At 42.0% G+C, this 13,438-nt stretch overlaps 1 protein-coding gene across 5 annotated transcripts in view; it reads left to right on the top strand.

The window, feature by feature from the left end:
• LOC137374394 (adhesion G-protein coupled receptor G2-like) overlaps positions 1-13,438 on the top strand; it is a 187,610-nt gene that overhangs the window by 136,905 nt on the left and 37,267 nt on the right. For all 5 annotated transcript variants that reach the window (XM_068040435.1, XM_068040434.1, XM_068040432.1 and 2 more), the window contains 7 exons: positions 354-392; positions 1,087-1,134; positions 2,252-2,459; positions 6,988-7,144; positions 10,075-10,218; positions 10,673-10,798; positions 11,243-11,294. In XM_068040435.1, coding sequence (XP_067896536.1) covers positions 354-392; positions 1,087-1,134; positions 2,252-2,459; positions 6,988-7,144; positions 10,075-10,218; positions 10,673-10,798; positions 11,243-11,294 — 774 coding nt within the window. The remainder of the gene's footprint in view (positions 1-353; positions 393-1,086; positions 1,135-2,251; positions 2,460-6,987; positions 7,145-10,074; positions 10,219-10,672; positions 10,799-11,242; positions 11,295-13,438) is intronic.

The following is a 13,438-nucleotide window of genomic DNA, read 5'->3' as shown; positions in this document are numbered from 1 at the left end:
GTTTCCTGTAGATCTGTGATCACAACCTTTAATGTTTATAAACTCCTACAATGTTCAAGTACTTACAATCAAGGTTGGTGTCATTGAAGAAGTGCATGTTACAACCCTGATGGCATTGTGAGCCATGGGCCTGGGCCATTAGCCACTTATTACACTTGGGGGCAATTTGCAACTTCAGCAGAGGAGCAGAGCTTGCAGTAGTGGATTGGCCACCTATTATATACTTAGCCAATTTTTCTTAACTATTAATTTTGTGCTGGTTCCTAAAAGGGCTACTCTGCCAGATTATCCCCATGGGTTGTCAAGATGGAAATTGACCAAATCCAACCTAATGGCTCGTAATCTTTTTACAGGCAATTTCTTTACCAATACTACCACCTCAGCTGTGACAGGTAATTGCAACTAGGGGTTTGAGAGATTTAAATTTTGAAAGTGACAGCTGTACACTAATGGACAAAGTTTGATTTTTGTTTGCATGACTGAATGAATGTACTTATACTGCTTCTCACCAGTGCACATTAATTGACAAATTCTGTCCCTCCGCTCATTTGCCATCAGCATCTCCTTTAAGGTACACAATGTTGCACAGTAAAGGACTGAACAGGGACAGTAATAGATCAAATTATCTTGTCACATGCTCATTGTTACTGGTGCTACAAACTCAGAAAAATGTCAATATACTTTTTAAAAGCATAAAAAAAATCAGTAAACTGGTTGTAAAAGGCATGTCTTTCCACCAGAGGAGGAAATGGTCTAACAAAGTGTAGTTAGTTTGTAGATGTATTGAAGACACTCAGGGTGGACAGACATTTCTCTGAACAATATCATGTCACAATTTCATGGGGAGATCAATGACTTAGAATTAATATTAACATTTCTGAAATTAGTTCTGCTCAGGCTGATTTAACTTCAAAAGAGACATTGGAGGAAATAGTCTGGATCCATTAAACTCCCAAAAAAGTTAGCATTTGACAATATAATCCTTAAGTAATTCACCAGTGCCATAATCTGTGGACATTTTACATAGCAATGTCGCAGACAGGACGTGGCTGTTGATTGATCTGAAATCTCGTACTTTCCTTACAGCAAACATCACTATTGTTAATGTGACATCCTCGCCACAGAACACAACAGGTACTGAAATTGTGCTCTTTGGAAATATTAAGAATAGAGGAAACCTGATGTTGAAATTGAGTCATTAAGCACCACTGGAAACTGCTGATGTGATTTATCATAAAACTATACAGGATAGGAGGCTAATCGGCTCATCGTGACAATGCTGGCTCTTTAGAAGAGCTATCCAATTAGTCCTTCTCCCCTGCTCTTTCCTCTTATGACTGTAAATTTCTCTGTTTCAAATATTTATCCAATTCCCTTTTGAAAGTTACAACAGAATCTGCTTCCACCACCTTTTCAGGCAGTGGATTCTAGGTCATATCAACTCTTCAATGGCTAGAGTCATACCTAACAGAAAGGAAGATGTTTGTGATTGTTGGAGGTCAATCATCTCCGCCCCAGGACATTGCTGCAAGAGTTCCTCAGGGTAGTGTCCTAGGCCCAACTATCTTCAGCTGCTTCATCAATGACCTTCCCTCCATCATAAAGCCAGAAATGGGGATGTTCGCTGATGATTGCACAGTGTTCAGTTCCATTTACAGTTCCTCAGATACTGAAGCAGTCCCTGCCCACATGCAGCAAGACCTGGAAAACATTCAGGCTCTGGCTGATTAGTGGCAAGTAACATTCACACCATACAACTCCAGGCAATGAATAGCTCCAAAAAGAGAGAGAGCATAACTGCCTCTCCTTGTCATTCAAACAGTATTACCATCATTGAATCCCTCACTGTCAACATCCTGGGGGTTACCATTGACCAGAAACTGAACTGGAACAGACATATAAATACCATCCAGGACAACCAACTTAAATCTCTTTCCAGCACCATCCACATCCCACGAACTAATCAAAAAAAAAATCAATGCAAGTCTTCTGGTTGTGGGAAGCCCCGTGGAAGTAGAGATTTGAAAAATCATAAATCTGCATTTATGACATATTTTTGGAGCAATAGCACTTATTTATGAACGAATTAGGTTGTGAAGGAGGCTTTCAGTGCTACTTTGTTCTCTTGAAAAAACAATGCGTCTGAATAATTTGCTGCCTGAGAAAGAAGCATTTTCTTATTAGCCAATGGAAATGCTATGGGATGTGTTATAAAATCTCATCAAGTTTCCTTGTCTCTTTGTAATCTCAGAAAATCCACCAGCGACCACAAGCAGCCTGCCAGATCTTTTTGGAAATGCTACAGAGTTGAATGAAACTGATGTTGCTTCAATTGTGTCCCAGCTGGTGAAACTTTTGGAAGCGGAGAGTGTAAGCGTGGGGCTTGGAAGAGTGCTCATTAACACAATAAGCATCCTCATCAATGTCCCACCTGCTGCTGTTGCGTCATCTTCCAAAATGTAAGTTAGAATGCCAACAACAACTTGCATTTATGTAGCTGTATTAACATAAACATCCAAGATGCTTCCCAGGACCGTTATCAAACAAAGTTTCACATCGAAACACTTAAGGAGATATTCGGACAGGTGACAAAAAACTTGGTTAAAGATGTGGGATTTAAGCAACGTCATAAAGGAGGTGAGAGAAGTAGAGAGGGCACAGTGGCGCAGTGGTTAGCACCACAGCCTCACAGCTCCAGCGAGCCGGGTTCAATTCTGGGTACTGCCTGTGTGAAGTTTGTAAGTTCTCCCTGTGTCTGCGTGGGTTTCCTCCCACATGCCAAAGACTTGCAGGTTGATAGGTAAATTGGCCATTATAAATTGTCCCTAGTTTAGGTAGGTGGTAGGGAAATATAGGGACAGGTGGGGATGTGGTAGGAATATGGAATTAGTGTAGGATTAGTATAAATGGGTGGTTGATGGTCGGCACAGACTCGGTGGGCCGAAGGGCCTGTTTCAGTGCTGTATCTCTAAACTAAACTAAAGAGAGGTTTGTGGTGGAAATTGCAGACCTTAGGGCCTAGGCAGCTGAAGACAATAGTGGAGTGAAGGAAGTTTACAAGCACAGGAGGCCAGAATTATAGCAATGCAGAGATTTTGGAGGGTTGTAGCATTTGGAGGAGGTTATAGAAATAGAAAGGGGTAGCTATTGAACTCTATGAGTAAGTATTCATTTAATTCAGGGAGTAAGGCCCAACATTTGCAGGGAGGCAAGGAGAGGGTTGGGTGCATGTCTGTGGCCAGGAAATCGGGAAATACCGTGAGGAAAGATCCTACTGAATTCAATCATGGGACCTTATTAGAATCTTTTATCTCTGTTTCCTGCACAGCAGCCAGTCAAATTGATTTCTGCACTATTACTACACTATTAGAGTTTTTTTGAGGGTGTATCTAGCAGGGCAGATAAGGGGGAACCAGTACATGAAATACTTTTGAATTTCCAGAAGGCATTCAATAAGGTTCACATAAGAGGTTGTTATCTAAGATTAATGAGTTTTCTTATTAATGGTTGGAATGATACCTATCACAAAAGAAGATAGTTGTGGTTATTGGCAGTAAATCATCTCAGTCCCAGGACAGAACTGCAGGAGTTCTTCAGGGTAGTGTCCTAAGGCCAATCATCTTCACCTGCTTCATCAATGATCTAGCCTCCATCATAAGGTCAGAAGTGCAGATGTTTGCTGATAATTGCACAATGTTCAACACCATTCAAAACTCCTCAGATACTGAAGAAGCCCATGTCCATATGTAGAAAGACCTGGACAACATTCAGGTTTGGGTTGATAAGTGGCAAGTAACATTTGTGCCACACAAGTGCCACACCAATGATCTTCTCCAACAAGAGAGAAACTAATCATCTCCCCTTGATGTTCAATGGCATTACCATCGCTGAATCCCCTACTATCAACATTCTGGGGGTTACCAGTGACCAGAAACTGAACAGGACCAGCCACATAAATGCTGTGACTACAAGAGCAGGTCAGAGGCTGGGAATTCTACAGCAGGTAACGCACCTCCTGTCTCCCCAAAACCTGTGCACCATCTACAAGGTGCAAGTCAGGAGTATGATGGAATACTCTCCATTTGCCTGGATGGGTGCAGCTACAAGAAAACTCAAGAAGCTTGACACCATCCAGGGCAAAGCAGCCTGCTTGATTGACATCCCATCCACCACCTTCAACATTCACTTCCTCCACCACTTACACACAGTGGCAGCAGTGTGCACCATCTACAAGATGCACTGCAGCAACTCGCGAAGGCTCCTTCGACAGCACTTCCAAACCCACGACCTCTACCACTTAAAAGGACAAGGGCCACAGATGCATGGGTACACCACCACCTACAAGTTCTCCTCCAAGCCACACAACATCCTGACTTGGAACTATATTGCCGTTCCTTTACTGTCGCTGGGTCAAAATCCTGGAACTGGCTCCCTGACAGAATTGTTGGTGTACACCCCAAGGACTGCAGCTGACCACCACCTTCTCAAGGGCAATTAGGGATGGGCAATAAATGCTGGCCTAACCAGCGACGCTCACATCCCATGTATGAATTTTTTAAAAATTGCTCATGGGATTTGGGTATTCTATTAGTATGGATTGAGGATTGGTTATTGGAGAGAAAACAGTCAGTATAAATGAATGGGTCATTTTCAGGATGGCGGCATGTAACTAGTGGAGTGCCGCAAGGATCAGTGCTTGGGCTTTAGCTATATACATTCCGTATCAATGACTTTGATGAGGGACAGAGTGTAATATTTCCAAGTTTTCTGATGATACAAGCTATGAGAAGGATGTAAAGAGACTGAAATGGGATGTAGACTGGTTAAGTGGGCAAAAAGGTGGCGGATGGAATTCTTTTTATTCTCTCATGGGATGTAAGTATTGCTGGGAAGGCCAACATTTGGTACCATCCCTAATTGTCCTTAAGGATGTGGTGGTGCCACCTTGAACTGCTGCAGTCCATGTGGTGTAGGTACACACACAGTGCTGTTAGGGAGGGAGTTCCAGGTTTTTGACCCAGGGACAGTGAAGGAACGGTGATATAGTTCTGTCAGGATGGTGTGTGACTTGGAGGGGATGAGCAATTTCAAGTTATGAAGATAGATTGGAGAAGTTAGGACTGTTTTCCTTGAAGAAGAGATGGCTGAGAGGTGATTTCCGAAGAGTTCCGAAGAAGGGTCACTGACCCGAAACGTTAACTCTGCTTCTCTTTCCACAGATGCTGCCAGACCTGCTGAGTGATTCCAGCATTTCTTGTTTTTGTTGGCTGAGAGGTGATTTGATAGAGGTATTCAAAATCATGAGGGGTTTGGACAGAGTAGATAGAGAGAAACTGTTCCCACTCGTGAAAGGATCGCGAATGAGAGGGCACAGATTTAAAGTATTTGGTAAGAGAAGCAAAAGTGGCATGAGGAAAAACTTTTTCACGGAGCGAGTGGTTAAGATCTGGAATGCACTACCTGAGAACGTGGTGGAGGCAGGTTCAATTGAAGCATTCAAAAGGGAATTGGACAGCTATAGGAAAAGGAAGAATGTGCAGGGTTATGGGGAGTAGGTAGGGGAATAGAACTGAGGGAATTTCGCTTTCAGAGAGCTGGTGTGGACATGATGGGCCAAATGGCCTCCTTCTGCGCTCTAACGATTCTGTCATTCTGTGATCTGCTGCCCTTGTCCTTCTAGCTAGTAGAGGTCATGGGTTTGGAAGGTGCTTTTGAAGGAGCCTTCGCAAGTTGCTACAATGCATCTTGTAGATGATGCACACTACTGTCACTGTGCACTGGTGGTGGAAGGCGTAAATGTTTAAGTTGGTGGATAGTGTGCCGATCAAGCGGGCTGCTTTGTCCTGGATGGTATCGAGCATCTTGAGTGTTGTTGGAGCTGCACTCATCCAGGTAAGTGCAGAGTATTATTGTGTGGGGAAGTGCGAAATTGTCCACTTTGGTAGGAAGGATGGAGAAGTAGAATATTTTTTAAAGATGTGATACACATCAATGTTGGCATTCAGAGGGATTTGGATGTCCTTGTACATGAATCACAGAAAATTAATATAAAGGTTTATCAAGTGATTAGGAAGGCAAATGGTAGGTTAGACTTTAGTGCAAGGGGGTTGGCGTACAAGTGTAAGGAAGTCTTACTGCAATTATATAGGTCTTATATAGGTCAGAGACCACACTGGGGTACTATTTTCGAGTCTTTACCTAAGGAAAGATATACAGGAGGTGCAGTGAAGGTTCACTAGATTTATTCCTAGGATGAAAGGGTTGTCCTGTGTGAGGAGATTGAGTAGACTGGGTCTCGAACTGTCTGGAGTTCAAAAGAATGAGAGGTGATCTCATTGAAACTTATAAAATTCTTAAGGGACTTGACAGAGTAAATGCTGAGAAAATCTTTCCTCTTGGGTCTAGATCTAGGGGTCATAGTCTCAGGATAATGGGTCAGCCATATAGAATTGAGATGAGGAAAAATTTCTTCACTCAGAGGTTTGTAAATCTTTTGAATTCTGTAACCCAGAGGGCTGTGGATATTCAATCCATGAGTACATTCAAGACTGAGACTGATAGTGTTTTGGGCACTAAGGGACTCACTGGACATGGCAATGGGTGGGAACGTGCAGTTGTTGTAGAAGTTCTGCCATGATCTCACTGAATGTTGGAGCAGGTTTGATGGGCTGTATGGCCTACTCCTGCTCCGAGTTCTTATGTTCATATTGCTCCAGAGACAGAGACAGAGTGCAGTGAGGTGAGAATCCTTGGATTGGTATTCAATTCTCTATTTCAAAATCATAACAAAAAGTGCAATGAAATTTAACAGCATTGTTAGATGGAGTAAGGGTACATTTATATAAGAGCAAAAAGTTACTTCCTTGAGTAGACTTCTCTACAGGTGGTTAGGATGCCACTAGAATCTACTTCAACACCTTTCTCTCTGCCCTCTCCTTCCATAACAAACCATCCTTCCAATTGCTAATGGAGCCTGTTCTTTGTTAGGATAATAGAAATTGTGGAGCAAATTGGACAGAAGCTGAATTTCGATACTGATACAATAAACATCACCTCCCCTTCTTTGGCGCTGGCTGTGACCAAGATCAACGCTTCTGGCTTTGGTGGGGCAGAATTCAGCATCGGCAACATCACCAACCTGCAGGTAGTACTGACCCAAACGTTTCATCTTGGTTATCTATGCTGTTGTTTCGAACTTATCAGGCTGGATTTTTCAGCAACAATAACAGTGAGGTTAACAGTGCTCACTGTCATTAATATGGAAATTGGACAGCAACATGCGGCAGCCGCACATGCACATTTAAACATGGAAATCCGAAAGTTGCTATCCAAGATAGGAACATAGGGCTGGACTTTAAGGAGCCCTCGATGTTGTGGCTCCGGATGAGGCCCGCCACAGACCTCAACGCCGGCAGGGCCTGGCCCGATCCTCCCAGAGGCAGCGAGGCTCTGTGGCGGCTGCCCCACCACTGGGCAACTGGACCACAATGAACATATTCAAATCAATCAAATTAATGCATTTAAATACACTTACCTGAGATCTTGAGGGCCCGACACAATCCTCGGTGCGGCAGCTGGCATTCCCGTGCCTTCAGATCCCTGTCCAGGGAAACGAAACGTGACACTGGTGGGGAGGGTGGAGGAGGTAAGTTTGTCAGTGCAGGGGGTAGGGGTCAGGATCAAATACACAGAATGGGTGTAGGAGATGTTGGGAAGGGTTGAACCTTAAACTTTTTGCAGTTTGTGGGGAGGTGGGGGGGATGGTCAGATGCAAAAGGTAAGTGTTTTGGGGGGAGAGGGCAAATACTTATTGTAATTGTTATTGGGGGGTTGGGAAAGGGGCATAAGAAATTTATTTATTTACTTTTGGGGAGATCTTTCTTTAAAAATTTAAATATGCTGCAGGGCTGGTTGCCCTTTAAAAATGGCACCAACGCCTGCGCACAGGCAGCTGACAACAGACAGTCCACCCCCTCCACTTGATTGTTGGGGGGGGCAGGCTGCCCCGCTGTTTAAATAAGCCACTGCGCTTAAGATCGTGGCGGCTCTTTGGTGTGTGGCCCTGTCAGGTGGGCTGCCAGTTTTTGAGCTCTCCGCCGAGATCGATGGTGGGCTCATAAAATCTAGCCCATAGAACTTAGGAACAGGAATTGGCCATTCGGCCCTTTGTGCCTGCTCCACCATTCGATAAGATCATGGCTGATCTAGTTGTGGTTTCAACTCCACTTTTCCGTCTGCCCCCCATAATCCTTGTCTATCAAAAATCTATCAAACTCAACCTTGAATAAATTCAATGACCCAGTCTTCACTGCTTTCTGGGGAAACGAATTCCACAGACTAAGGACCCTTTGAGAAAAAAAAATTCTCCTCATCTCCATCTTAAAACACCTCTTATTCTTAAATTGTGTTCCCTAGTTCTAGTCTCCCCCCACAAGAGGAAACATTCTCCCGGAATCCACTCTATCAAGTCCCCTCAGGATCTGATATGTTTCAATAAGACCACATCTTATTCTTCTAAACTCCAACGGGCATAAGCCCAACCTGTTCAACCTTTCTTCATAAGATAAGCCTTTCATCCCTGGAATTAGTCAAGTTAACCTTCCCTTCTAATGCAATTATATCTTTTTTCAAATAAGGAGACCAAAACTGTACACAGTACTGAGATGTAGTCTCACCAAGGCTCTGTACAGCTGCAGTAAAACTTCCCTACTTTTATACTCGATTCCCTGCTCTTCCAAAAGCTTCCTGAAATTGGCATCTCACTATCTGACTTGCCATTCAAATTGATTGAACAACATGAAGTTCTTGGACTTACTTCATAGATATTTTACAAGGATGTAATCTCAATCCTTCAGATTTTAATTATTATTGGACATTTAAAAAAACTAAATAAAACGTTCTTTTATTTTTTCTGATGCTTTTAACTCTCTTTCAATCCAATCTTTCTCTACTTTCTGTACCTGATTTGACAGTGAATGAAATAATCTAACATACATTTCCTGGTTCAAACTCTACTCTGTTCATTAATGATTCTTCAATCTGATTGGTTAAAGAAATACATAGTTGCCTGCCCCGTTCACACAGGTCCCAGATCCCCTGTGCACTTTTGGATGGTTGGTTGACAGGAACTTTCAATGCAAAAGCACATAGAAAGTCCACGGGCAAGTTCAAGTGTAATGCAAGGCTGGCACTGTTCATTCGCTACTTAAAGCAATGTCCAGCTCATTGTCTGATGTGTAAGATGCAAAGTATCACAGGCGCCTAATATATATCACCAATAAAAGGCATAAGGTTTGCATGACAATTCTTCAGATTACATACACTTCTTCCAGTTCTGACGATGAGTCGCAGACCCGAAATGTTAACTCTGTTTCTTTCTTGGCAGATTCTGCTTGACCTGCTGATTATTTCCAGCATTTTCTATTTTGTCTTCAGATTATATAGTTCGTTTCTGTGACTGTTCAGAATTTGGAACTAATAATTGAATGAGATATTTTTCCCAGTTTTTATTGGTAAATTTTAGTCACTGAGGCAGAGAGTTATACAGCACAGAAACAGGCCCTTCAGCCCATCCTGTCTGTTTCGGCCATACAGCACCCAACTATTTTAATCCCATATTCCTGCACTTGGCCCAAACATTCCAAGATGACAGTAGTTTGCCAGATATACTGACAGATATTAAAACTTCCTTGAAGTATTACTTCAAAATGAAGTAGGTTGGTAGGGCTCAAGAACATTAATTTTAAATTCATGTGAAGTACATTTATGATAGGTCTTAGGAGATATTTCTTCATTTGAATGTGGATAAATGTCTGAACAATCTGCCAGGTAACATAGTAGAAAGCAGTGTGAGGCCAATTCAAATGTTACGGTGAGATGAGCTAGATTGAATACAACACAGGCTTCTTTAGGTGTATGTGCTCTGTTTGCCTGATCTTCCTGCATTTGTGGCACAATGACAATCCAATAGCCCCAGGTAAAACTGGGAAAATCTACCCTGTTTCCCTTCCTTCGCCATTCATATAAAAATGAACAAATGATGTATCTCTTAACATTGTGTGTCTCATTATTCAGGTCTCTCTGGATGAAGGATCTCCTCAGGCCAGTTTTGCAGCTATCAAACTTCCACCTTCCCTACTGAACAATCTCAAGTCAGAGGACAAGGAAAATGCTTCGAGAATTCAATTCTCATTCTACGAAAAACCTACACTTTTCCAGGTACAATTCCAACTGTTGATTTTGTTAACTTTTTTTTTTGTAATAGATTACACTGTACCCTCAAGAAATTTAAACATTGATATTAATGTTGAGGATAGAGGTGAGAAAGAGATTGGCTTCAGACATTTCAAAGGCCCAGAATTTCCTGAAGACTTGCACCATTGGAATGGCACTTCTGTAGCACTGGGTTTCTTTTACATTGTAAATATCCTACAGAATTGTGGCATGAGTTATGTCATTACTGACCCCATGCTATAATTTCTTGGCACATTTGCGCCACTCAACCAAAACTCTTTCTGAAACCATATAAAATTATCATGACTCTGCAGTCAAGTCAGTGGAAGATTGCCAATTTCCTGGGCTGTTTTCTTGTTATTGATCAGGGAGCAATGCATCTTTTTGGGTCTACCTTTAATGTCCTTGTTTTTAACAAGTGTGTATTGTTTGTTATCAGGATACCAGCATTGAGAATATATCTGTCTTGAACAGTTACATCATCGCATCCAGCGTTGCAAAACTCAACATCAGTGACTTGGTGGATCCAGTCCAAATCACATTCAGGAATCTTCAGCCCAATCAGGTATTGCTGAGATCTGCAGCTACTCTTTAATACACACAAATACAGGAAACTATGTTGTTGGTCAGTGATATGCAGCAAGCTGGACAAAAGGGCACAGTTTTAAGGGTGTGAAAAGAGAATTTAGGATGGAATTCAGGAAGTAGTTCTTTACAAAGAGAGCAACTAACTCATTTAAGAAATAGCTTTATGCTGTAACAGGAAGATTTTAGTTTTGGCATCTGGAAAGTTGATGTCAAATGGGTTTGTAATCAGAATCTATTTTGTGAAAATTACTATGTGGATATTTGCTATATAAGAGAATTCAATTAATTGGCATTAGTTGACCTAACACCATTGGAAAAATCGTGCCATGTTATATATTGTTAATTCTGCATAAACCGTGTACATTTGATGCTTTATTTCAGTACTAAATAGATTAATAATTATTAACAATGTGTTTTGTAGTTGCAGAATAAGTCTGATGTACAGTGCGTATTCTGGGATTTCATTCAAAACAGTAAGTACTTCAGGCAACATTTAACCGGACAAACATCATTCCATTTATATAGCACTTTTTACAGCATCAGAATGTCGTCACAGCTAATGAAGTACTGTTGAAGTGGAGTCACTATTGTACTGCAGGGAAACACAGCAGCCAGTTTGGCCCAGTAAAGTCCTACAAACAGCAATGTGGCAAATGCTTAGATAATGGGGTAGCAATTTGTTTGTGTGGCGCCACCTTGAGCAGTGCTGTGGAGGCTTATCGAAGACATAGCCTCTACCCCTTGACAGGTTACTCTACTGTTCAAATATGAGAATTATGAGAAATGATGAGACAATACTCAAAGCTCAAATTAAACACTAATGTTTTTACTAGGACAGGTAGGAATACCAGTTAACAATACAAAACACCCACTAGCAACACCTATTAGCAATATAATATACCAATTAGTCACAAATACGTTACAAGAAGTTATACATGCAATCACCTTCTGTTGATACCCTTCAGCAACTGAGCAAGTTGCTTGGCTTAAGCACTGAATCGCTCTTTGCAACTATTTTTATACCTTTCTTTCCAAAGTGGGCTGATGTTCCACTGACAACTTCATAGTTTCCTATCAAAATCCACCTTAAGCTATAATTGTCCAATGAAGCATCTAATTCTTTGTTCAAACCACGATATCAAAATCTGCCTTGACGATAAGCATATCTTTACATTTTCTTCAGTACGATTTTCACCTCTCGTGGATGTTACAGTTGCTTTTAAGATCTTCATCAATGAACACAATAGCAGCTCCTTTCCTGGTCACACACACATTTTAAAAGCACATTAAATAATCAGAGTCCCTTAAATTACTGACTTCTTACAAACTTGGTGAATTAAAGACAGAGTTTATCTGATAAAGCATATATATAAAAAAATAGCTTCTTGTGTCATTAGTTTACCTGCATTTCAAAAGAAAGCAAACTCTCATATCATCAATCAGCGTTAGTTTGTCACTCGCGGCTTTTCAAAACATGTCGGACCATTGAGGCCGTCTAAATTAGCATTTTTAAAATATGATGGGCTGAATTTTACTGGCCCTTCGATGCCACGGGTCGCAGAACGGGGACTGGTAAAATTCTGCAGTCCCCCCCGCCTGGCAGGGGGCCCTTCATCAGCATATGCAAAGTAACGTTAATCATTCTGTAAGTAAACTTACCTGCGGGCTGCGGCTGTCCCACGCCGATATTACGGCCACCATTAGTGCTTTGCACACCTTCAGAACTCCACATGGAGTTCCGAGGCGAGAATCTGGTGGGGAGGGGGGAGGAATAACATTTTCAGGGCGGGAGGGGTAGGGGGAGCAAAGAAAACAAATGTTATTGTTTGTGTGAATGGGGGGAAGGGGTTAGAGGCCAAATGCTAGAAGGTTAGGGGGGAAAGTTCGGGAAGGGAATCAAGTTTTTTCTGACATTAGGTGCCACTTAAATGACCATTCTGGGGGCGGAAGGGGGGGGTGGTGCAGTTGGTGAAGGCTTTCCATCACAAACATTTTTATTTGATAACATTTCACAATGTACCACTTTACATATTAAAATTGTACTGAAGGGTTTAAAGCCCTTTAAAAATGACGCCAGCAGCTGTGCGTTGAAACAAGATAGACTGAATGGCTTTCCTCAGTTCAGGTGGCCTTGTGATGTTTACGTTATTGGAGGTGGCTGCTCCACCGAGGCTCAGGGACAGCGCATCTGTGTGGGATGCACACCGCCATTAGAGTGCGCTGCTGCAAAGTGCGGCGCACTCGTATGATTCAGCCTGATCAGTCTCTTGTCTTCATGTTTTCAGACACCATAGCTCTATCTTTTTGCATCCATGTAGTTTCTACAAAGTTCTAACTCAGCATCAAAGCCAACCATAGTTTTGAAGTATGACCATCCATCGCCCATCCATTTCAGTTCCACCCATAGACCACCAGATGGAGGATGGATGATCTCAATCATCACGTCTATGTGGGTGGGGGAGGTGGAAGGGTGCAACATGATTACTTAAATATTTGTTCTTCTGAACGGGTAAGTGGTTTGACAGTGTTCATGTGGGATTAAAGGCAATGAAAGTACTTTTTAATGGAGGATCCATCCTTGTTGCATCTGCGATATACCCTCTTGATAACATGAATA

The sequence above is a fragment of the Heterodontus francisci genome, chromosome 10 (assembly GCF_036365525.1).
Source record: "Heterodontus francisci isolate sHetFra1 chromosome 10, sHetFra1.hap1, whole genome shotgun sequence".
In the NCBI taxonomy this organism is placed as follows: Eukaryota; Metazoa; Chordata; class Chondrichthyes; order Heterodontiformes; family Heterodontidae; genus Heterodontus; species Heterodontus francisci.
The sequence above is the reverse complement of the archived record's forward strand: the minus strand, read 5'-3'. Positions and strand labels throughout refer to the sequence as shown.